General features: G+C 43.7%; 1 protein-coding gene across 3 annotated transcripts in view; it reads right to left on the bottom strand.

Moving 5' to 3' along the window:
* The window catches only part of LOC109880797 (ryanodine receptor 3), a 284,327-nt gene that overhangs the window by 5,093 nt on the left and 253,709 nt on the right, over window positions 1-25,525 (bottom strand). For 2 of the 3 annotated variants that reach the window (XM_031800945.1, XM_031800946.1), the window contains 19 exons: window positions 24,937-24,951; window positions 23,676-23,756; window positions 23,483-23,571; window positions 22,118-22,246; window positions 21,256-21,360; window positions 20,373-20,454; window positions 18,956-19,963; window positions 18,547-18,827; window positions 17,537-17,580; window positions 17,049-17,217; window positions 16,358-16,444; window positions 14,690-14,875; window positions 14,384-14,514; window positions 13,640-13,682; window positions 10,358-10,485; window positions 9,734-9,794; window positions 9,309-9,455; window positions 3,951-4,085; window positions 1,363-1,519 (listed from right to left, as the gene is read on the bottom strand). In XM_031800945.1, the coding sequence (XP_031656805.1) occupies window positions 1,363-1,519; window positions 3,951-4,085; window positions 9,309-9,455; window positions 9,734-9,794; window positions 10,358-10,485; window positions 13,640-13,682; window positions 14,384-14,514; window positions 14,690-14,875; window positions 16,358-16,444; window positions 17,049-17,217; window positions 17,537-17,580; window positions 18,547-18,827; window positions 18,956-19,963; window positions 20,373-20,454; window positions 21,256-21,360; window positions 22,118-22,246; window positions 23,483-23,571; window positions 23,676-23,756; window positions 24,937-24,951 (3,078 nt within the window). The remainder of the gene's footprint in view (window positions 1-1,362; window positions 1,520-3,950; window positions 4,086-9,308; window positions 9,456-9,733; window positions 9,795-10,357; window positions 10,486-13,639; window positions 13,683-14,383; window positions 14,515-14,689; window positions 14,876-16,357; window positions 16,445-17,048; window positions 17,218-17,536; window positions 17,581-18,546; window positions 18,828-18,955; window positions 19,964-20,372; window positions 20,455-21,255; window positions 21,361-22,117; window positions 22,247-23,482; window positions 23,572-23,675; window positions 23,757-24,936; window positions 24,952-25,525) is intronic. The other variant, XM_031800947.1, reaches the window with a different exon arrangement.

Here is a 25,525-nt window from a genome sequence, read left to right as displayed (position 1 = left end):
TACCAGAGTTCCATAGTAACATACCAAAGTTCCTTAGTAACATACCAAAGTTCCATAGTAACATACCAAAGTTCCTTAGTAACATACCAAAGTTCCTTAGTAACATACCAAAGTTCCTTAGTAACATACCAAAGTTCCTTAGTAACATACCAAAGTTCCTTAGTAACATACCAAAGTTCCTTAGTAACATATCAAAGTTCCGTAGTAACATAGCAAAGTTCCGTAGTAACATAGCAAAGTTCCGTAGTAACATACCAGAGTTCCGTAGTAACATACCAAAGTTCCTTAGTAACATACCAAAGTTCCATAGTAACATACCAAAGTTCCATAGTAACATACCAAAGTTCCTTAGTAACATACCAAAGTTCCTTAGTAACATACCAAAGTTCCGTAGTAACATATCAAAGTTCCGTAGTAACATATCAAAGTTCCGTAGTAACATACCAGAGTTCCATAGTAACATACCAAAGTTCCTTAGTAACATACCAAAGTTCCATAGTAACATACCAAAGTTCCTTAGTAACATACCAAAGTTCCTTAGTAACATACCAAAGTTCCTTAGTAACATACCAAAGTTCCTTAGTAACATACCAAAGTTCCATAGTAACATACCAAAGTTCCGTAGTAACATACCAAAGTTCCGTAGTAACATATCAAAGTTCCGTAGTAACATACCAAAGTTCCGTAGTAACATATCAAAGTTCCATAGTAACATATCAAAGTTCCATAGTAACATACCAAAGTTCCGTAGTAACATACCAAAGTTCCATAGTAACATACCAAAGTTCCGTAGTAACATATCAAAGTTCCATAGTAACATACCAAAGTTCCGTAGTAACATACCAAAGTTCCGTAGTAACATATCAAAGTTCCATAGTAACATATCAAAGTTCCGTAGTAACATACCAAAGTTCCGTAGTAACATATCAAAGTTCCGTAGTAACATATCAAAGTTCCGTAGTAACATACCAAAGTTCCGTAGTAACATATCAAAGTTCCGTAGTAACATATCAAAGTTCCGTAGTAACATACCAAAGTTCCGTAGTAACATATCAAAGTTCCATAGTAACATACCAAAGTTCCGTAGTAACATACCAAAGTTCCGTAGTAACATATCAAAGTTCCGTAGTAACATATCAAAGTTCCGTAGTAACATATCAAAGTTCCGTAGTAACATACCAAAGTTCCGTAGTAACATACCAGAGTTCCGTAGTAACATATCAAAGTTGGGGTCAATTCCATTTCAATTCAGATAGGTAAAACATTGTAATTCCAATTCAAAATGCCACCTATTGTTAGAGTGTATTTCCTGTGTACTTCCTGAATTGACTGGAAATAGCCACAGCCCTGGTAGTGACGTACCCTGAATGATGGCCAGGAGGATGACGATGACGAAGAAGAAGAAGGTGATGTCGAAGAGGATACGCCACAGCTCGTAGGGGTCTCCGGCCGGGTCCTCGAGCTCATCACCGATACCACCGCCGGCCCTCACCCCCGCGTACAGGTGGAACAGATAGCACTGAGGAGGATATACACAGGTGGAACAGATAGCACTGAGGAGGATATACACAGGTGGAACAGATAGCACTGAGGAGGATATACAGGTGGAACAGATAGCACTGAGGAGGATATACAGGTGGAACAGAGGAGGATATACAGGTGGAACAGATAGCTCTGAGGAGGATATACAGGTGGAACAGAGGAGGATATACAGGTGGAACAGAGGAGGATACACAGGTGGAACAGATAGCACTGAGGAGGATATACAGGTGGAACAGAGGAGGATATACAGGTGGAACAGAGGAGGATATACAGGTGGAACAGATAGCACTGAGGAGGATATACAGGTGGAACAGAGGAGGATATACAGGTGGAACAGAGGAGGATATACAGGTGGAACAGAGGAGGATATACAGGTGGAACAGATAGCACTGAGGAGGATATACAGGTGGAACAGAGGAGGATATACAGGTGGAACAGATAGCACTGAGGAGGATATACAGGTGGAACAGAGGAGGATACACAGGTGGAACAGATAGCACTGAGGAGGATATACAGGTGGAACAGAGGAGGATACACAGGTGGAACACATAGCACTGAGGAGGATATACAGGTGGAACAGAGGAGGATATACACAGGTGGAACAGATAGCACTGAGGAGGATATACAGGTGGAACAGATAGCACTGAGGAGGATATACAGGTGGAACAGAGGAGGATATACAGGTGGAACAGATAGCTCTGAGGAGGATATACAGGTGGAACAGAGGAGGATATACAGGTGGAACAGAGGAGGATACACAGGTGGAACAGATAGCACTGAGGAGGATATACAGGTGGAACAGAGGAGGATATACAGGTGGAACAGAGGAGGATATACAGGTGGAACAGATAGCACTGAGGAGGATATACAGGTGGAACAGAGGAGGATATACAGGTGGAACAGAGGAGGATATACAGGTGGAACAGAGGAGGATATACAGGTGGAACAGATAGCACTGAGGAGGATATACAGGTGGAACAGAGGAGGATATACAGGTGGAACAGATAGCACTGAGGAGGATATACAGGTGGAACAGAGGAGGATACACAGGTGGAACAGATAGCACTGAGGAGGATATACAGGTGGAACAGAGGAGGATACACAGGTGGAACACATAGCACTGAGGAGGATATACAGGTGGAACAGAGGAGGATATACAGGTGGAACAGATAGCACTGAGGAGGATATACAGGTGGAACAGAGGAGGATACACAGGTGGAACAGATAGCACTGAGGAGGATATACAGGTGGAACAGAGGAGGATATACAGGTGGAACAGATAGCACTGAGGAGGATATACAGGTGGAACAGAGGAGGATACACAGGTGGAACAGATAGCACTGAGGAGGATATACAGGTGGAACAGAGGAGGATATACAGGTGGAACAGATAGCACTGAGGAGGATATACAGGTGGAACAGAGGAGGATACACAGGTGGAACAGATAGCACTGAGGAGGATATACAGGTGGAACAGATAGCACTGAGGAGGATATACACAGGTGGAACAGATAGCACTGAGGAGGATATACAGGTGGAACAGATAGCACTGAGGAGGATATACAGGAGGAACAGAGGAGGATATACAGGCGGAACAGAGCACTGAGGAGGATACACAGGTGGAACAGAGGAACAGATAGCACTGAGGAGGATATACAGGTGGAACAGATAGCACTGAGGAGGATATACAGGTGGAACAGAGGAACAGATAGCACTGAGGAGGATACACAGGTGGAACAGATAGCACTGAGGAGGATATACAGGTGGAACAGAGGAACAGATAGCACTGAGGAGGATATACAGGTGGAACAGATAGCACTGAGGAGGATATACAGGTGGAACAGAGGAGGATATACAGGTGGAACAGAGGAACAGATAGCACTGAGGAGGATATACAGGTGGAACAGAGGAACAGATAGCACTGAGGAGGATATACAGGCGGAACAGAGGAACAGATAGCACTGAGGAGGATATACAGGAGGAACAGAGGAACAGATAGCACTGAGGAGGATATACAGGAGGAACAGAGGAACAGATAGCACTGAGGAGGAGGAGGAGGAGGAGGAGGAGGGGTTTTAAAACTCGATCTTTCAACAGAAAGTAGAAAAGGATAGAGGGGGAGGATTTTAAACTCCTCGTTCAACAGATCTACACTAGTGTGAAGTGATGAGGTGTCTTCAACGCTGTGTGAAGGATATGCAGCAGTGTGGACAACCTTCTTGGATCCCCTCCTAAAACATGTTCTGTGAGTCGTGGAATGAACTCTAACCAAGCCATCTATTAGTGGGTTATCTTAAGAACTTAACGTCATTTATACGTGCTATGACACAGTATCAATACTACTGCGTTGAGTCATCCTTTAGCAGTGAGTAGTGGTGTGCGTGTGTGTGTGTGTGTGTATAGACTTACAGTCATCATGTCGTCACATTTCATGTCAGGTGCGTCCTCATCCTCGCTCTTGTTGTAGAACTTTCTGAAGAAGTTGAAGGCCACCACAGTGTACAGATACACCACCACCGCCAACAGACCTACAGTCAGCACCAACTGTAGAGAGAGAGAGAGAGAGAGGGGTCATTATTAGTGATGATGTTGAAGGCCACCACAGTGTTCAGATACACCACCACCGCCAACAGACCTACAGTCAGCACCAACTGTAGAGAGAGAGAGAGAGGGGTCATTATTAGTGATGAAGTTGAAGGCCACCACAGTGTTCAGATACACCACCACCGCCAACAGACCTACAGTCAGCACCAACTCTAGAGAGAGAGAGAGAGAGGGGTCATTATTAGTGATGATGTTGAAGGCCACCACAGTGTTCAGATACACCACCACCGCCAACAGACCTACAGTCAGCACCAACTGTAGAGAGAGAGAGAGAGGGGTCATTATTAGTGATGATGTTGAAGGCCACCACAGTGTTCAGATACACCACCACCGCCAACAGACCTACAGTCAGCACCAACTGTAGAGAGAGAGAGAGAGGTCATTATTAGTGATGATGTTGAAGGCCACCACAGTGTTCAGATACACCACCACCGCCAACAGACCTACAGTCAGCACCAACTGTAGAGAGAGAGAGAGAGAGGTCATTATTAGTGATGATGTTGAAGGCCACCACAGTGTACAGATACACTTCCAACAGACAGTTAGCGCCAACTGGAGAGAGGAAATTAATATATCACATTATTCTCAACATGCAGAAATGTAAAGTGTGTTGAGACCTGTGTCAAATGCACTTTAAATAAACATGACTTGACTTGAGAGAGGATAAGAACCCCACTCCTCCACGCACTCAACTAGTTTTTCCAGTCGAAGCTCCCATCCACTATAGACCATGGAATCTGCCTACAGAGCAGCAAGAGGAACTGCCTCTCCCTGACTTCAGGCTCTGCTCAAACCCTACACCCCATCCCGAACACTCCATTCTGCCACCTCTGGTCTCTTGGCCCGTCCACCCCTATGGGAGGGCAGCTCCCCCTCAGCCCAAGCTCCTCCAAGCTCCTCTCTCTCCTGGCACCCTAATGGTAGAAACAGCTTCCCCCTGAAGCTAGAACAGCAGAGTTCCTGTCCATTTGACAAAAATATCTGAAACTCTACCTCTTCAAAAAAGGACCTTAAATAATCCCACACTCCTCCAAAATATTAAACAAAAGCCTTTTCAGAACTAACACTAGCACAGACTTTACCCCCTAACTAGCACAGACTTTTCCCCCTAACTAGCACAGACTTTTCCCCCTAACTAGCAAAGACTTTACCCCCTAACTAGCACAGACTTTACCCCCTAACTAGCACAGACTTTTCCCCCTAACTAGCACAGACTTTTCCCCCTAACTAGCACAGACTTTTCCCCCTAACTAGCACAGACTTTACACCCTAACTAGCACAGACTTTTCCCCCTAAATAGCACAGACTTTACCCCCTAACTAGCACAGACTTTTCCCCCTAACTAGCACAGACTTTTCCCCCTAACTAGCACAGACTTTACCCCCTAACTAGCACAGACTTTACCCCCTAACTAGCACAGACTTTTCCCCCTAACTAGCAAAGACTTTTCCCCCTAACTAGCACAGACTTTACCCCCTAACTAGCACAGACTTTACCCCCTAACTAGCACAGACTTTACCCCCTAACTAGCACAGACTTTACCCCCTAACTAGCACAGACTTTACCCCCTAACTAGCACAGACTTTACCCCCTAACTAGCACAGACTTTTCCCCCTAACTAGCACAGACTTTACCCCCTAACTAGCACAGACTTTACCCCCTAACTAGCACAGACTTTACCCCCTAACTAGCACAGACTTTACCCCCTAACTAGCACAGACTTTACCCCCTAACTAGCACAGACTTTACCCCCTAACTAGCACAGACTTTTCCCCCTAACTAGCACAGACTTTACCCCCTAACTAGCAAAGACTTTTCCCCCTAACTAGCACAGACTTTACCCCCTAACTAGCAAAGACTTTTCCCCCTAACTAGCACAGACTTTACCCCTAACTAGCACAGACTTTACCCCCTAACTAGCAAAGACTTTTCCCCCTAACTAGCACAGACTTTACCCCCTAACTAGCACAGACTTTTCCCCCCTAACTAGCACAGACTTTACCCCCTAACTAGCACAGACTTTACCCCCTAACTAGCACAGACTTTACCCCCTAACTAGCACAGACTTTTCCCCCTAACTAGCACAGACTTTTCCCCCTAACTAGCACAGACTTTACCCCTAACTAGCACAGACTTTACCCCCTAACTAGCACAGACTTTTCCCCCTAACTAGCACAGACTTTACCCCTAACTAGCACAGACTTTACCCCCTAACTAGCACAGACTTTTCCCCCTAACTAGCACAGACTTTACCCCCTAACTAGCACAGACTTTACCCCCTAACTAGCACAGACTTTACCCCCTAACTAGCACAGACTTTTCCCCCTAACTAGCAAAGACTTTTCCCCCTAACTAGCACAGACTTTTCCCCCTAACTAGCACAGACTTTACCCCCTAACTAGCAAAGACTTTTCCCCCTAACTAGCACAGACTTTACCCCCTAACTAGCAAAGACTTTTCCCCCTAACTAGCACAGACTTTACCCCTAACTAGCACAGACTTTACCCCCTAACTAGCAAAGACTTTTCCCCCTAACTAGCACAGACTTTACCCCCTAACTAGCACAGACTTTTCCCCCTAACTAGCACAGACTTTACCCCCTAACTAGCAAAGACTTTTCCCCCTAACTAGCACAGACTTTACCCCCTAACTAGCAAAGACTTTTCCCCCTAACTAGCACAGACTTTTCCCCCTAACTAGCACAGACTTTTCCCCCTAACTAGCAAAGACTTTTCCCCCTAACTAGCACAGACTTTTCCCCCTAACTAGCACAGACTTTACCCCCTAACTAGCAAAGACTTTTCCCCCTAACTAGCACAGACTTTTCCCCCTAACTAGCACAGACTTTTCCCCCTAACTAGCACAGACTTTACCCCCTAACTAGCAAAGACTTTTCCCCCTAACTAGCACAGACTTTACCCCCTAACTAGCACAGACTTTACCCCCTAACTAGCACAGACTTTACCCCCTAACTAGCACAGACTTTACCCCCTAACTAGCACAGACTTTACCCCCTAACTAGCACAGACTTTTCCCCTAACTAGCACAGACTTTTCCCCCTAACTAGCACAGACTTTTCCCCCTAACTAGCACAGACTTTTCCCCCTAACTAGCACAGACTTTACCCCCTAACTAGCACAGACTTTACCCCCTAACTAGCACAGACTTTACCCCCTAACTAGCACAGACTTTGCTGATAGCTACTATATTGAGGAAAAATGTACTTACTATGACTGAGATATGTGGCTGTCCCACCTAGCTACACCGTATATCCAAAAGTATGTGGACATCCCTTCAAATGAGTGGATTCGGCTATTTCAGCCACACCCGTTGCTGACAGGTGTATAAAATTAAGCTTTTTGAAAAATTTGCTTTTTGGTCTTAAAGGCCTAGTGCAGTCAAAAACGTGATATCCTGTGTTTTATATAGTGCATTCGAAAAATATTCAGACCCCTTGACTCTTTCCACATTTAATTAGGTTACAGCTTTATTCTAATATAGTTTTTTTTTTATCTCATCAATTTACACAAAATACCCCATAATGACAGAGCAAAAACAGGTTTGTAGACATTTTTGCAAATCTATAAAAAATTTAAAAAATGAAATATCACATTTACATAAGCATTCAGACCCTTTACTCAGTACTTTGTTGGGGCACCTATTTTAATCCATTTTAGATTAATACGGCTGTAATGTAACAAAATGTGGAAAAAGTGAAGGGGTCTAAATACTTTCTGAATGCTCTGTATATATTTCCACACTAAATAAGACTATGAAATTGGGACATTTACTATAATGTCATTTTAATGTAAGAGCCGTTTGAAAAGACCGCCTGAAATGTCCGCCTGAGTTTTGGCCTGCCTGGTAACATCACCAGGTGGTATAAGTTAATAGACTAATAAGTAATAGTTTCAAACCTCTGCCAATTAATGTTCAGGTTACAGATTCCTCCCATTAGGCTCATCCAATCAGCCCCTCACTCCCAGACAGTCCTAGCTAAATTCATCCTTGAGAAATTTGGTCTTCGCTAAAAAGCTATTTTTGTTTATTTTTGACACTTTTAATTGGAAAAAAAATAACAGTAAGGTACTTTAATTGTTACCTAGAAATTATTTGATGTGGAGATTTAAATGGCTGAATTGGGCCTTTAATTTAAGGTTAGGGTTAGGCATTAGGGTTAGCAGTGTGGTTAGCAGAGGTGTGGACTCGAGTCACATGAGTTGGATTCGAGTCAAGACTCGAGTCACAAATATGATGAATTGCAACTCGACTTTGACTTTAACACCAATGACTCGTGACTTGACTTGGACTTGAGCCTTATGACTCGACCTGACTTGATACTTGATATCAAGTCTGATGTTACTGCTGTTCCTAAAGCCATTAACATATGTTAGCCTACTGTAACCACACTGTGTGTGTGTGTGCGTGTGTGTTGAGCGATTGTGTACAAGCCTACATCGCCCGATTGCGCCCCAAAGCGACCCTCGATCACTATTGGAGGGGGGGGGGGGTCTTTCTCATGGCTAACCATGTAGTTCCATGGGAATATAACATTTATTTGGAAAGTAATAAATGTATAGATATTTTTAAAAGCATTCATGATTTACGTAAATGTAATATACTGTTACTCTTGTTAAAAATATGAAATGGTATTACATTTGGTGAAGAGCACATTATGACTTGTTTAGGACTCGACACCTGACTTGATATGAAATGCCGGTCTTGCCGGTCTTGACTTGGGACTTACTTGTGACTTGTAAAACAATGACTTGGTCCCACCTCTGGTGGTTAGGGATGTTATGTTTGTTCCTTATATAATGACAAACGGGGGCGTAGGTTTAACTACTTTTAATGAACATATACTTCAGCTAGAAAACTCTACGTTTAGCCATCCAAGGCATTCTTCCATCACCTGACCCCCGCATAGCCTGTTGGGTAACGTAGTCTAAATGTTATTAACACATAACAACACAAGGGTTAGTTTTAAAATCATATTTTATGACTTTGTAGCTGTGCCAGCTAGTGACCACCCTGCAGAGCTGCCTCCAGAACAACATTCATGACGAAAAACGCTGCATTGAGATGTCCCCCTGATCTACAGTCTAGTGATTAAAATGTCTGTGTGGCCCCGTGACAGTGTCTGGTGGTGTTATTGCCACGTGCCTGTTTTCCGTTGTGAGTGACGGAGGACAGGATGGTCCGGAGGGTCTTGAAGCCCATGGCGATGTCCAGCAGATGGGCAGCGAAGAAGAAGTTGTTATAGTGCCCCAGGATGGACATGGTGGCGTACCAGATCAGGTACAGGAATGACTGACATGACAGAACAAGGAAATGTGAAGCTCAGTCCATCACTTTTTCAGTCTAAAATCAACTTGAAATTCCTAGTCCTTTCCCCTTTGTGTTTGCAGATCGTAAGGGACTGGATAGGTGTAAGCAGTATAGTGATGGCTCCAGCTAGCCTCCTGATGGCCTCAGGGTGATTTGACCATACTCCTTACACCTATCCAGAGCCCTACTGCCAGCCACAAACACTGAAAGGGGAAGGGCTAGGTTGACAGTTTGTCTTTACTGAGGCAGTAAACACGTACGTTATCAGTCAGCACCACTCCCATTTTCCAGATGTGGTACTTGGTGTCGATAGAGCTCAACCTGCCATTAGGAAACAGACAGATGTTTTTAGCGTTGAATTAAACCAAGTTACCCACCCATTCACAATACAGTATCATGTATTTTACTGTGTTGATATGAGAGGATTACTTTCTCACTGGCAGTTAACTAAACTGAGACGCTATGTATTTCACTCTGTTTATTAGCTACGTGTTTATTACCAGTGCATGTGAGGGAAAAATGACATATTTACCTGATTTATTTGATATTAATGGTTAACAATTCATATTTAACTAAGAGTAAGACATTTCTCCTAATGTCTATGTTTTCATGGTCCCCACTGTAGGTGGGGGTGAAGTGAATATGCTTAGATAATACACTGCTGATACTCACTGTTTACAAATGGGATGGGGGGAGTCAATGTAAATTGTACGGTGGTGATTTTATTAATTGTTCAACAGTCTTATGGCTTGGGGGCTAGAAGCTGTTAAGGAGCCTTTTGGTCCTAGACTTGGAGCTCCGGTACCGCTTGCCGTACGGTAGCAGAGAGAACAGTCTATGACTTGAGTTTTGTAAAGATTATATGAGAAGAGTGGATGTCTCACCAGGATACAAGAGAAGCCGCCTCCACCACGGTCTCCTGAGTAGGGTCGAAGTCCAGGGCGCTCTTATCCAGACCCAACAGCTCAGCTATCCGCTCAGCTCCATACAGGTCTCCGTACTTATTAATGACCTATAGACAGACACATACAGGTCTCCATACTTATTAATGACCTATAGACAGACACATACAGGTCTCCATACTTATTAATGACCTATAGCCAGAGGAGACACATATAGGTCTCCATGCTTATTAATGACCTATAGACAGAGGAGACACATATAGGTCTCCATGCTTATTAATGACCTATAGACAGACACATACAGGTCTCCATACTTATTAATGACCTATAGACAGACACATACAGGTCTCCATACTTATTAATGACCTATAGACAGACACATACAGGTCTCCATGCTTATTAATGACCTATAGCCAGAGGAGACACATATAGGTCTCCATGCTTATTAATGACCTATAGACAGACACATACAGGTCTCCAGACTTATTAATGACCTATAGACAGACACATACAGGTCTCCATACTTATTAATGACCTATAGCCAGAGGAGACACATACAGGTCTCCATACTTATTAATGACCTATAGACAGACACATACAGGTCTCCAGACTTATTAATGACCTATAGACAGACACATACAGGTCTCCATACTTATTAATGACCTATAGCCAGAGGAGACACATACAGGTCTCCATACTTATTAATGACCTATAGACAGACACATACAGGTCTCCAGACTTATTAATGACCTATAGACAGACACATACAGGTCTCCATACTTATTAATGACCTATAGACAGACACACACAGGTCTCCATACTTATTAATGACCTATAGCCAGAGGAGACACATATAGGTCTCCATACTTATTAATGACCTATAGCCAGAGGAGACACATACAGGTCTCCATACTTATTAATGACCTATAGCCAGAGGAGACACATACAGGTCTCCATACTTATTAATGACCTATAGACAGACACATACAGGTCTCCATACTTATTAATGACCTATAGACAGACACATACAGGTCTCCATACTTATTAATGACCTATAGACAGACACATACAGGTCTCCATACTTATTAATGACCTATAGACAGACACATACAGGTCTCCATACTTATTAATGACCTATAGACAGAGGAGACACATACAGGTCTCCATACTTATTAATGACCTATAGCCAGAGGAGACACATACAGGTCTCCATACTTATTAATGACCTATAGCCAGAGGAGACACATACAGGTCTCCATACTTATTAATGACCTATAGACAGACACATACAGGTCTCCATACTTATTAATGACCTATAGCCAGAGGAGACACATACAGGTCTCCATACTTATTAATGACCTATAGCCAGAGGAGACACATACATGTCTCCATGCTTATTAATGACCTATATACAGACACATACAGGTCTCCATACTTATTAATGACCTATAGACAGACACATACAGGTCTCCATACTTATTAATGACCTATAGCCAGAGGAGACACATACAGGTCTCCATACTTATTAATGACCTATAGCCAGAGGAGACACATACAGGTCTCCATACTTATTAATGACCTATAGCCAGAGGAGACACATACAGGTCTCCATACTTATTAATGACCTATAGACAGACACATACAGGTCTCCATACTTATTAATGACCTATAGCCAGAGGAGACACATACAGGTCTCCATACCTATTAATGACCTATAGACAGACACACACAGGTCTCCATACTTATTAATGACCTATAGACAGACACATACAGGTCTCCATGCTTATTAATGACCTATAGACAGACACATACAGGTCTCCATGCTTATTAATGACCTATAGCCAGAGGAGACACATACAGGTCTCCATGCTTATTAATGACCTATAGCCAGAGGAGACACATACAGGTCTCCATACTTATTAATGACCTATAGACAGACACATACAGGTCTCCATACTTATTAATGACCTATAGACAGACACATACAGGTCTCCATACTTATTAATGACCTATAGACAGACACATACAGGTCTCCATACTTATTAATGACCTATAGACAGACACATACAGGTCTCCATACTTATTAATGACCTATAGACAGACACACACAGGTCTCCATACTTATTAATGACCTATAGCCAGAGGAGACACATACAGGTCTCCAGACTTATTAATGACCTATAGACAGACACATACAGGTCTCCATGCTTATTAATGACCTATAGACAGACACATACAGGTCTCCATACTTATTAATGACCTATAGCCAGAGGAGACACATACAGGTCTCCATACTAATGAATGACCTATAGACAGACACATACAGGTCTCCATACTTATTAATGACCTATAGACAGACACATACAGGTCTCCATACTTATTAATGACCTATAGACAGACACATACAGGTCTCTAGACTTATTAATGACCTATAGCCAGAGGAGACACATACAGGTCTCCATACTTATTAATGACCTATAGACAGACACATACAGGTCTCCATACTTATTAATGACCTATAGACAGAGGAGACACATACAGGTCTCCATACTTATTAATGACCTATAGACAGACACATACAGGTCTCCATACTTATTAATGACCTATAGACAGACACATACAGGTCTCCATACTTATTAATGACCTATAGACAGACACATACAGGTCTCCATACTTATTAATGACCTATAGACAGACACATACAGGTCTCCATACTTATTAATGACCTATAGCCAGAGGAGACACATTCAGGTCTCCATACTTATTAATGACCTATTGACAGAGGAGACACATACAGGTCTCCATACTTATTAATGACCTATAGCCAGAGGAGACACATTCAGGTCTCCATACTTATTAATGACCTATAGACAGAACAGACACATACAGGTCTCCATACTTATTAATGACCTATAGCCAGAGGAGACACATACAGGTCTCCATACTTATTAATGACCTATAGACAGAACAGACACATACAGGTCTCCATGCTTATTAATGACCTATAGCCAGAACAGACACATACAGGTCTCCATGCTTATTAATGACCTATAGCCAGAACAGACACATACAGGTCTCCATACTTATTAATGACCTATAGACAGAACAGACACATACAGGTCTCCATGCTTATTAATGACCTATAGCCAGAGGAGACAGGGATTGATTTGGGTTTATATGATTGCTATGCTACACTATGTAGTTACAGGGTATATGTGTATAGTATTCGTGTGGAACCCTGTGTGAATAAGGCTGTACTCGTACCTTCCGTTTGATAAACTTGTCCCAGTAGTTATTGGGGAAGGATCTGCAGAAACATAAGAAGGACAACAGATATAGTTCAATGTCTCTACAATTCTACTAGGAACATTCATCTGAAGCTGGTGACATTTTCAACAGACTTTTTAATATTAGTGTACACATTTCTTGACTTTGGCAGGAGCTTACTGGAACTGAGTACCGGCACCTGAAATTTTCTACTGCTTGAGTTCCTGCACCTGAAATGTTCTACTGCTTGAGTTCCTGCACCTCAAATGTTCTACTGCTTGAGTTCCTGCACCTGAAATGTTCTACTGCTTGAGTTCCGGCACCTGAAATGTTCTACTGCTTGAGTTCCGGTACCTCAAATGTTCTACTGCTTGAGTTCCTGCACCTGAAATGTTCTACTGCTTGAGTTCCTGCACCTGAAATGTTCTACTGCTTGAGTTCCTGCACCTGAAATGTTCTACTGCTTGAGTTCCTGCACCTGAAATGTTCTACTGCTTGAGTTCCTGCACCTGAAATGTTCTACTGCTTGAGTTCCTGCACCTGAAATGTTCTACTGCTTGAGTTCCTGCACCTCAAATGTTCTACTGCTTGAGTTCCGGCACCTCAAATGTTCTACTGCTTGAGTTCCTGCACCTCTTATAGATCAGCTCAAAAAGTATTGTGGAGTTCCTGCGACTAAATATAAACAGTACCGGCACCTGTTTCAGTCCAAGCCAGGTTTTCCTCAGTGGTATGACTCACGGGGTGTTGATGACGAGGCGGTCCCACTGGCCCGTGATGTCATCGTCTGCCGGCTGCTCTGTGATGTATAGACCTTCAAACTCCAACAGCCTGGCGATCCCCTTCTCTCTCTTAAACACCACCAGAGGCACCTGGGAGGGAAATGGATGACAGAGAGAAGGGGTGAGAGGAGAAACATGGAGGAAGAAGAGAATAGAATGGAATGACAGAGAAAGAAAGAAGATAATGATGTTGTGGATTGATGTGAACAGTTGACTGTAATAAACACCGGTCATACTGATTGATAGATTAAATGATTGTAATCACCTTGAGAAAGTAGTAGCCAACCAAACAGAGGATAGAGAGGGCAGTGTGGAACACAGCCAGGAAACACAGAATAGGAGCCATGTAGCCTGTACTCTCCTCCAGGACAAAGTACTCCTCGCCACCTTCATCATCATCGTCATCAGAACTAGTCCAAGAGACATCCTCATCATCCTCAGCAGCAGTCACCTGAGGGGAAAATGACCCACAGAGAAAATGTGTTTTTATTTCTTTGACAGATATGGTAAAAACCCAGCAAACACACACCTCACAATCTTGTCTCAAAGTTGACACACAATAGCCTGGTTATTGATAAGAATGTACAGTGCATTTGGAAATTATTCAGACCCCTTGACTTTTTTCACATTTTGTTACGTTACAGCCTTATTCTAAAATTGATTAAATCAATTTTTTCCTTATCAATCTACTCACAATATCCCATAATGACAAAGTGAAAAACAGAAATACTTTAGTTACATAAGTATTCAGACCCTTTGCTATGAGACTTGTAATTGAGCTCAGGTGCATCCTGTTTCCATTGGTCATCCTTGAGATGTTTCTACAACATGATTGGAGTCCACCTGTGGTAAATTAAATTGATTGGACATGATTTGGAAAGGAACACACCTGTCTATATAAGGTCCCACAGTTGACAGTGCATGTCAGAGCAAAAAACAAACCATGAGGTCGAAGGAATTGTCCGTAGAGGTTCGAGACAGGATTGTGTCGAGGCACAGATCCTTCTAGAGCTGGCCCCCTGGCCAAATTGAGCAATCGGGGTAGAAGGGCCTTGGTCAGGGAGGTGACAAAGAACCCAATGGTCACTCTGACAGAGCTCTAGAGTTCCTCTGTGGAGATGGGAGAACCTTCCAGAAGGACAACCATCTCTGCAGCAATCCACCAATCAGGACTTTATGATATAGTGGCCAGACAGAAGCCACTCCTCAGTAAAAGGGTACATGACAGCCCGCTTGGAGTTTGCCAAAAGGCACCGAAAGACTCTCAGACCATGAGAAACAAGATTCTCTGGTCTGATGAAACCAAGATGGAACACTTTGTACAGCGACACTCCCCATCCAACCTGACAGAGCTTGAGAATTTCTGCAGAGAAGAATGGGAAAGACTCCCCAAATACAGGTGTGACAAGCTTGTCCCGTCATATCAAAGAAGACTTGAGGATGTAATCACTACCAAAGGTGATTCAACAAAGTACTGAGTAAAGGGTCTGAATACTTACACATTAAGAATTTTTATTCTTAACACATTTTCAAAAATATCTAAAAATCTGTTTTTGCTTCGTCATTATGGGGTATTGTGATGTCATTATGGGGTATTGTGATGTCATTATGGGGTATTGTGATGTCATTATGGGGTATTGTGATGTCATTATGGGGTATTGTGATGTCATTATGGGGTATTGTGATGTCATTATGGGGTATTGTGATGTCATTATGGGGTATTGTGATGTCATTATGGGGTATTATGTGTTGATTGATGAGAATATATATATTTTTAATACATTTTAGAATAATGCTGTAAAGTAACATTTGGAAAATAGAAGGGGAATGAATACTTTCTGAACGCACTGTATGTAAATAAAATAGGATTATTATTTGTATCTTGTAGAAGAGAGAGCAAGAAAACCCTGTAATGTGTATCACTGCAAATGACCTTGTAGAACAGTAGAATGAAGTTGATGGCAAACGCCACAAACAGAGCCAGGAAACGCATGTTGTAGAAGTTCCGAGCCAACGTGTTCTGGAACACATGGAACACAAAGTTAGACATTCAGTCATGATAATACATTTAGTCATGATAATACATTCAGTCATGATAATACATTCAGTCATGATAATACATTCAGTCATGATAATACATTCAGTCATGATAATACATTCAGTCATGGTAATACATTCAGTCATGATAATACATTCAGTCATGGTAATACATTCAGTCATGATAATACATTCAGTCATGGTAATACATTCAGTCATGATAATACCTTCAGTCATGATAATACATTCAGTCATGATAATACATTCAGTCATGATAAGACATAGCAGTCTTCTGAGGTGAGCGTGACTGCAAAGAAGATGAAATGGAAGGTCACTATTGACAGCATGTGGCAGGCAGAATAACAACGGCTGTGTTTGAGGGCATCAATTCTGATCAGTCGCTGATCACCGACTAAACAAACGGACTGATCTTCAAATACTAAGGAGTTATTTAGGAGGCAAATCAGTTCAGTTAGTTTGCAGTCTCCAACTGCAATATAATAATTATAATAAATATTGACACTTTACTGCACTCAATACGCAAAGCTGTAGTCGATCTTGAACAAGTACAATGTCTGATGTATTACCAGCATCTTGGCCTGGTAGACCTCCAGCCCAGCCAAGAAGCTGGCAAAGAAGGAAGTGGGAGCCTCCTTTGATTGGCTGTTTCTGGACTTGGGAACGGGCTTATCCTGAGCCACTTCCTCTTTAGGCTGCTCCGCCTTGACCTTGTCTTCCTTTTCCTTCTTCTCTGTGCTGTGAGAACACAAGATGACCGCCGATCTGTTATCGATCTGACACCAGCACATAGCTCTGACATCTGTTAGAGAGCTGAAACTCCAACACAACACAACAACACACCCTTTCATTTCATTATTTCAATTTTAAGAAATAATGAGCAATTAATAAGATCAGACTCTTATTTGCGATAACAAACTGTCAAGATGCGAGAAACCCGAGCAACGGATTGTTTTATTTAAACTCTTTAAATAAAGTAAATAAAGATTTAAACATGTCCTCCATGTTACATAGCTGAAGTAAACATACACACAGAGATGAAGTGTAGACCACTCACTCTGCTTTCTCTGGTTCCGACTCCTTTGGTTCAGAAGCAGCTTTCTACATGAGAAGGACAACAGAATGTTAGAGAGGTTCAGGCGTCTACATGAGAAGGACAACAGAAGATTAGAGAGGTTCAGGCTTCTACATGAGAAGGACAACAGAAGGTTAGAGAGGTTCAGGCTTCTACATGAGAAGGACAACAGAAGGTTAGAGAGGTTCAGGCATCTACATGAGAAGGACAACAGAAGATTACAGAGAGGTTCAGGCGTCTACATGAGAAGGACAACAGAAGATTAGAGGTGTTCAGGCGTCTACATGAGAAGGACAACAGAATGTTAGAGAGGTTCAGGCTTCTACATGAGAAGGACAACAGAAGATTAGAGGTGTTCAGGCTTCTACATGAGAAGGACAACAGAAGATTACAGAGAGGTTCAGGCGTCTACATGAGAAGGACAACAGAAGATTAGAGGTGTTCAGGCGTCTACATGAGAAGGACAACAGAATGTTAGAGAGGTTCAGGCTTCTACATGAGAAGGACAACAGAAGATTAGAGGTGTTCAGGCTTCTACATGAGAAGGACAACAGAATGTTAGAGAGGTTCAGGCTTCTACATGAGACAGACAACAGAAGGTTAGAGGTGTTCAGGCTTCTACATGAGAAGGACAACTGAAGCTTAGAGAGATTCAGGCGTCTACATGAGAAGGACAACAGAATGTTAGAGAGATTCAGGCTTCTACATGAGAAGGACAACAGAAGGTTAGAGAGATTCAGGCGTCTACATGAGAAGGACAACAGAAGATTAGAGAGGTTCAGGCTTCTACATGAGACAGACAACAGAAGGTTAGAGAGATTCAGGCTTCTACATGTGAAGGACAACAGAATGTTACAGAGGAAACTTATTAGTGACACCATCCATGTGAAACAAACCTAGCGTTTACTGAGAACTGTACATAGAGAATCACCATTGTATTTAATGTATTCCCTTTACCTACTGTTTCAGAGACAGGCCTACAGAATGCTCACCTTCTTCTCCACAGTGGCGGTGGTCTCAGGAGTCTCAGAGACGTCTCCCAGTCCAGGATCAACATGTTTTAACCCTTCCCCTTTCTTCGGCGTGGGATTAATCATCTCCATCAAGATGTCCTGCTCTGCCTTGTCCGGCGGTTTGATGGCCTGGTCTGTTCCGCCCGACACTGAATCACACACCTCCACCTTTTCCGTCTCCAACACGTCACCGTGGATACCGAACTGGGTGGGGTCGGGCATGTTGCCCAAGATGTCTGTCACCTTCATGTTCTTGGCTCCTTCAAGTCAAATCAAACATAATTTAAAGTCCATTTAAACAAAACGTTGCAACACCCTTATTAAACATTATCCTAAAAACAATAAAACCATAGAGATCAAACAAAATTAGAAGATAAAAAGATCCCACCTTCGACGAGGCCGCCTCCGAACATGGATGACCAGATGAGGTGGAAGAATCCGAAGATGAGGCTGTAGATCCCCTTGAAGAACCCTGCGAAGAGCGTCCAGAAAAAGGAGAAGAACCCAAGGATCACCTCCTTCATGCTCAGCTTCTTGGTCTTCTTGTACTGCTTCTTGAGGGTCTTGAAGGTCAGCATCTGTCGGAAGTTGGAGATCTTCTTCTTGGTGGCGACACAGACCATGGTGAAAGCCGAGGAAGCCTCCAACTCTCTCTCCTCCTCTTGCTCAGCCAGCTCTTCTAGCAAGTTGTGCACCTCCTCCTCTTCCTCCTCCAGGCGCTCCGCCACTTCTGGCTCCGAGATCTGAGATGCCAGCTGCATCTCAAAGATGGTGTCTTCGCAGAAGTTCACAAACATCTCCATCTTCTCGCTCTCTCCACCCTCGTTGACCACGTCGAAGATGAACTGTCTCTTGGACTCTTTGACCTGTGGCTTCTCCCACTGCGTGCGGCTGGACTCGCTGATCTCAAAGTAGACCCTCTCGATGCGCTTCCCTCCGCCCATGATCTCGATGCGGCCCAGGTACGGCTCGAAGTAGTTCAGCACGCTCTCAGCTGGTTCCAGGAAGGTGGCCAGACGGGGGTCGTGAGGCATGTGCTCAGAGAGGTTAGTGAGCAGCACAGCTATGTTGAAGCCAATGTCTTTGGCCGGCTCGTGGAACCGCTCCACAAACTCCTCGTAGTTGAACATGTCATTCTCGTCGGCCTCGGCGCAGGAGAGGAGGAACTCAATCTCCGACTGGGTGTACTGCTTCTGGTTCTCCATGGACTTCTGGAAATCTTTTTTGGAGATGACCCCCTTGTTATCGGGGTCATACTCCCTGAAGTTGTCAGAGGTGGTCAGGTCCTTGATCTTGAGGAACATGTCAAAGAACTTGAGGATCATCTCTACGTTGCTGGAGGACTCCACCAGAGTGTCCACCATCTGCTTTCCAATCGTTCCATTTACCACGTTGCCTAGGAGACACCACGTATCAATGGCATGTTGGTATGAATCAATGGCATGTTGCGTTTGCACTTTACCTCCCTAACTACTTACTTTTATACTTTTGTTTAACTAGGCAAGTCAGTTAAGAACAAATTATTGTTTTCAATGAGAGCCTAGGAACAGTGGGTTAACTGCCTTGTTCAGGGGCAGAACGACAGATTTTTACCTTGTTAGCTCGGGGATTCGATCTTGCAACCTTTCGGTTACTCGTCCAATGCTCTAACCACTAGGCTACCTGCCGCCCCTTACTTCCTTACTTAATTACAAACTGACTTGCTTTGAATCGAACCATGGTCTGTAGTGACGACTCTAGCACTGAGATGCAGTGTCTTAGACCACTGTGCCCACTCGGGAGCCTTAAAATCTGTAGGTTCTTACCCTCCAGCAGTGACAGCATCATCACCACCATGTCCTGCTGAAGATCCATCAACTCCTTCAGCAGCTCAATCTGACACGAGTCCTAAGGTGCACCAACCGTTGGAAGACTTGCATTAATAATACAATTAGTTAAGTAATAATTAATAATAACATGTATTTATGAATCATTTTTATGATTTTACAATCTCAATAGCTCAAGTTCCATGCACTAAAAACAAATAACCAAAGACATAAAAAAGACATAACCGAAAACTCAAACAAAGGCATAACCAAAAACCAAAACAAAGGCATAACCAAAAACCAAAACAAAGGCATAACCGAAAACCAAAACAAAGGCATAACCAAAAACCAAAACAAAGGCATAACCGAAAACCAAAACAAAGGCATAACCGAAAACTCAAACAAAGGCATAACCGAAAACTCAAACAAAGGCATAACCGAAAACTCAAACAAAGGCATAACCGAAAACTCAAACAAAGGCATAACCGAAAACTCAAACAAAGGCATAACCAAAAACCAAAACAAAGGCATAACCGAAAACCAAAACAAAGGCATAACCAAAAACCAAAACAAAGGCATAACCGAAAACCAAAACAAAGGCATAACCGAAAACCAAAACAAAGGCATAACCGAAAACCAAAACAAAGGCATAACCAAAAACAAAAGCATAACCAAAAACCAAAACAAAAGCATAACCAAAAACCAAAACAAAGGCATAACTAAAAACCAAAACAAAGGCATGACCAAAAACCAAAACAAAAGGCATAACCAAAAACCAAAACAGAGACATAACCAAAAACCAAAACAACTATCACTACGACCAGAGGCAACTATCACCAACTTTACTGGAATGTTTTGTGTAGCACTGAGGACACCTAGTTACCTGGGACAGCTTCATCTGCATGTTGGCAAACACATGCAGGAATCCCACCACCGCATCCCACAGTCTGCTGTGGGCCAGACTCTGCTGGTTCCCAATACATGGGCCCTGGGAGGGAGAGAGAGAGGGAGGGGGGAGAGAGGGATGGAGGGGGGGGAGAGGGATGGAGGGGGGGAGAGGGATGGAGGGAGGGGAGAAAGGGAGAGAAATGAGGAGGAGGGGGAGGGAAGAAGAGAGGAAAGTGGGAGAGAGAGGGAGGGAGGGGGGAGAAAGGGAGAGAGGGAGGGAGGGGGGGGAGAGGGAGGAAGGGGGGAAAGAGGGAGAGAGGGAGGTGGGAGAAAGGGAGAGAGGAGGGAGAGAGGAAGAGAGGGAGGTGGGAGAAAGGGAGGGAGGGGGGAGAAAGGGAGAGAAATGAGGAGGAGGGGGAGGGAAGAAGAGAGGAAAGGGGGAGAGAGAGAGAGAGAGAGAGAGAGAGAGAGAGAGAGAGAGAGAGAGGGAGGGAGGGAGGGAGGGAGGGAGGGAGGGAGGGAGGGAGGGAGGGAGGGAGGGAGGGAGGGAGGGAGGGAGGGAGGGAGGGAGGGAGGGAGGGGAGAGAGGAAGAGTGGGAGGTGGGAGAAAGGGAGAGAAATGAGGAGGAGGGGGAGGGAAGAAGAGAGGAAAGGGGGAGAGAGAGAGGGAGGGAGGGAGGGGGGAGAGAGAGATTGATAGAAGGAACAAAGGGTGGGGTCACAAAATAGAGTGAATGTTAATGAAGATCCCAATCCCCACAAAAACAAACATTTTAGTGCCATAAAATAAAATACAGATATGACTATAGGCTCCATGTGAAACACTGGAAAGTCAGAAAGAGTCAGGCCTTACTTACCTGGATGTACTCAGTGAGCGAGTTGAAGATCTGCTTCGCGACAGCTAAGGCTTTGGAGAAGTTGACCTGCCCTGCCTCGTCGATAATGTCTTTCCCAGAATAATACCAGTAGAAGTCACTGATAGATTCCTACAGAGAAGGATTACTATGTCAGTGTGTTGGTGAAACCAAGTCGCGTTCTATTTATAGTGTGCGTGCGTGTGTGCATGCGCGTGTGTGTGCATGCGTATGTATGCGTGTGGTGGTGTGTGCGTGTGTGTGTGTGTGTGCGTGTGTGCGTGTGTGCATGCGCGCGTGTGTGTGTGTGCGTGTGTATGTATGCGTGTGGTGGTGTGTGCGTGTGCGTGCGTATGTATGCGTGTGGTGGTGTGTGCGTGTGTGTGCGTGTGCGTGTGTGCGTGCGAGCGTGCGTGTGCGTGTGTGTGTGTGTGTGTGTATCACCTGAAGCCGTAGCAGGTAGTCCACTGTGTATGTGTGTGTGTGTGTGTGTGTGTGTGTGTGTGTGTATCACCTGAAGCCGTAGCAGGTAGTCCACTGTGTGTGTGTATCACCTGAAGCCGTAGCAGGTAGTCCACTGTGTGTGTGCGTGTGTATCACCTGAAGGCGTAGCAGGTAGTCCACTGTGTGTGTGTGTGTATGTGTGTGTGTGTATCACCTGAAGCCGTAGCAGGTAGTCCACTGTGTGTGTGTGTGTATGTGTGTGTGTGTATCACCTGAAGCCGTAGCAGGTAGTCCACTGTGTGTGTGTGTGTATGTGTGTGTGTGTATCACCTGAAGCCGTAGCAGGTAGTCCACTGTGTGTGTGTGTGTGTATCACCTGAAGCCGTAGCAGGTAGTCCACTGTGTGTGTGCGTGTGTATCACCTGAAGCCGTAGCAGGTAGTCCACTGTGTGTGTGTGTGTATGTGTGTGTGTGTATCACCTGAAGCCGTAGCAGGTAGTCCACTGTGTGTGTGTGTGTGTATCACCTGAAGCCGTAGCAGGTAGTCCACTGTGTGTGTGTGTATGTGTGTGTGTGTATCACCTGAAGCCGTAGCAGGTAGTCCACTGTGTGTGTGTGTATCACCTGAAGCCATAGCAGGTAGTCCACTGTGTGTGTGTATCACCTGAAGCCGTAGCAGGTAGTCCACTGTGTGTGTGTATCACCTGAAGCCGTAGCAGGTAGTCCACTGTGTGTGTGTATCACCTGAAGCCGTAGCAGGTAGTCCACTGTGTGTGTGTGTGTGTGTGTGTATCACCTGAAGCCGTAGCAGGTAGTCCACTGTGTGTGTGTATCACCTGAAGCCGTAGCAGGTAGTCCACTGTGTGTGTGTATCACCTGAAGCCGTAGCAGGTAGTCCACTGTGTGTATGTGTGTGTGTATCACCTGAAGCCGTAGCAGGTAGTCCACTGTGCTGATGATAATGTTGACTGTCAACGTGTTTCCTGTTTGTGTTCTCAGGAAGTTTTGGAAATCTGTGGCGAAGAACACATTTCGATATTGGGATAACGTGGTTTAAGTGAAGCTATAACAAAACATACTAATACTTTGTTTTACACCCATTTATACAAGTTCTCACCTCCATTGTGCCCCTCACAGAGCAGTTGTAAAAACCGGAAGAGATCTTTGGTGAAGTCATCATTCGTCAGCACTTTGGAACCTTCGGGAGGGGACAGAAGTAGGTGAAGAACACTCTCCATAACAACATCGTCTGAATTCGCAAGCAACTAGAGTTTTCACAATAATCTCATGATTTAGTAATGCATGATTTAGGTGAAAGCCTGAGTTAGACTTTGCGGATATCCCGTTTGGATCGGCACTCATCACTCTTAGACAGGCAGGTGGCTAGCACAAATACAGATACTGCACTCTTGGAAAACAAAGATGCTTTCGAGAACCTAAAAAGGTTATTCTGCTGTCCCCATAGGAGAACCCTTTGAAGAACTGTTTTGGGTTTCAGGAAGAACCCTTTCGGGTTCAATGTATAACCCTTTCCACTGAGGTTTCTACATGAAACCCAAAACGGGTTCTACCTAGAACCAAAACGTTTTTTTTTTACCTAGAACCAAAAAGGGGTTCTACCTAGAACCAAAAAGGGTTCTCCATTTGGGGAAAGGCGAAGAACCCTCTTGGAAACCTTTTTTTTTCTAAGAGTATGGGTCTGGGTTTGTGTTGCACACAACACCCTTGCTGCATCCAAAGTGCTGAATGTGAAAACTGAAATGAATATTGTGAAACACCAGGACATTTCAGGAAGCTGAAGGTTAGCCAGGTAACTTTCACATATAGCATATAGTATAAGAACAAGACAAGAACACAGGGAACCCGTTTTTAAGAAGACCATAACACAATGATGGAATGTTCTCCACTTAGAATCATCAAGCGATTCCAAGGTTCCATTTCACAGTACTTCACAATCTTGGGAATTCCAAGAACTTGAATACTGCATTCCATTTCTGGATCAGCTACATCATCCAAGTTAAACACAGCTTTGTGAAATAGGCCCCAAGTCCAAAGCACATCAAAGCTTTGCTTTAGCTGTGGACAAGTCTACATATCATAACCTCTTCAAAGACGTTGATAGCCTGATAGGAGTATCAGTAGCAGAATGTAGATTAGTGATGTAGAGTTAGTAACATAAAGAAAAAGTTAACAACAGGCATTTATAAAGTAAATCTAGAATTTGACATCTATATTTAATGCATGCATGTTGCATGAATGTACCTCCCTGTAGACCAGAGCAATGAGTTAATGCTTCCAGGTCATCAGGTCAATGAGGCAGGAGAGGTGAAGGTGAGAGAGGGACGATTATGAGCGGTTATGAGAGCATCTTTATTTACCCCGCTCACTGTTGACTGCCATCGATGAGTATTAATGATAGGAGAAGACAAAACACAACACAACAAACAGACGTAAGCAAGAGAAGACATAGAACTTCTTTTTTTTTAAAGGAGAAGAGAGAAAAAAAAGGTTTAAAAGACAGATGTCTATAGGCCTCATTATGGGTGTGATGTTAAAATGAAGGTGTTTAGGGGAGAGTTACAAAGTGGTATGATATTTAGTGCGTATTTAGGATATTAGTGGAAAACACTACAGTTAACCTATCAAAACGTAAAAATATACAGCAGGGAGAACTGGAGGAGAAAGGTGTGTTATGTGTGTGGGATGAGGTGTGTTATGTGTGTGGGATGAGGTGTGTTATGTGTGTGGGATGAGGTGTGTTATGTGTGTGGGATGAGGTGTGTTATGTGTGTGGGATGAGGTGTGTTAGGAGAAAGTGTGTGTGGGATGAGGTGTGTTAGGAGAAAGTGTGTGTGTGTGTGTGGGATGAGGTGTGTTAGGAGAAAGTGTGTGTGGGATGAGGTGGTGTTAGGAGAAAGTGTGTGTGTGTGTGTGGGATGAGGTGTGTTATGTGTGTGGGATGAGGTG

The sequence above is a fragment of the Oncorhynchus kisutch genome, linkage group LG21 (assembly GCF_002021735.2).
Source record: "Oncorhynchus kisutch isolate 150728-3 linkage group LG21, Okis_V2, whole genome shotgun sequence".
NCBI classification, from domain to species: Eukaryota; Metazoa; Chordata; class Actinopteri; order Salmoniformes; family Salmonidae; genus Oncorhynchus; species Oncorhynchus kisutch.
Note: the sequence above shows the minus strand (reverse complement) of the source record. Positions and strands in the feature narration are given on the sequence as shown.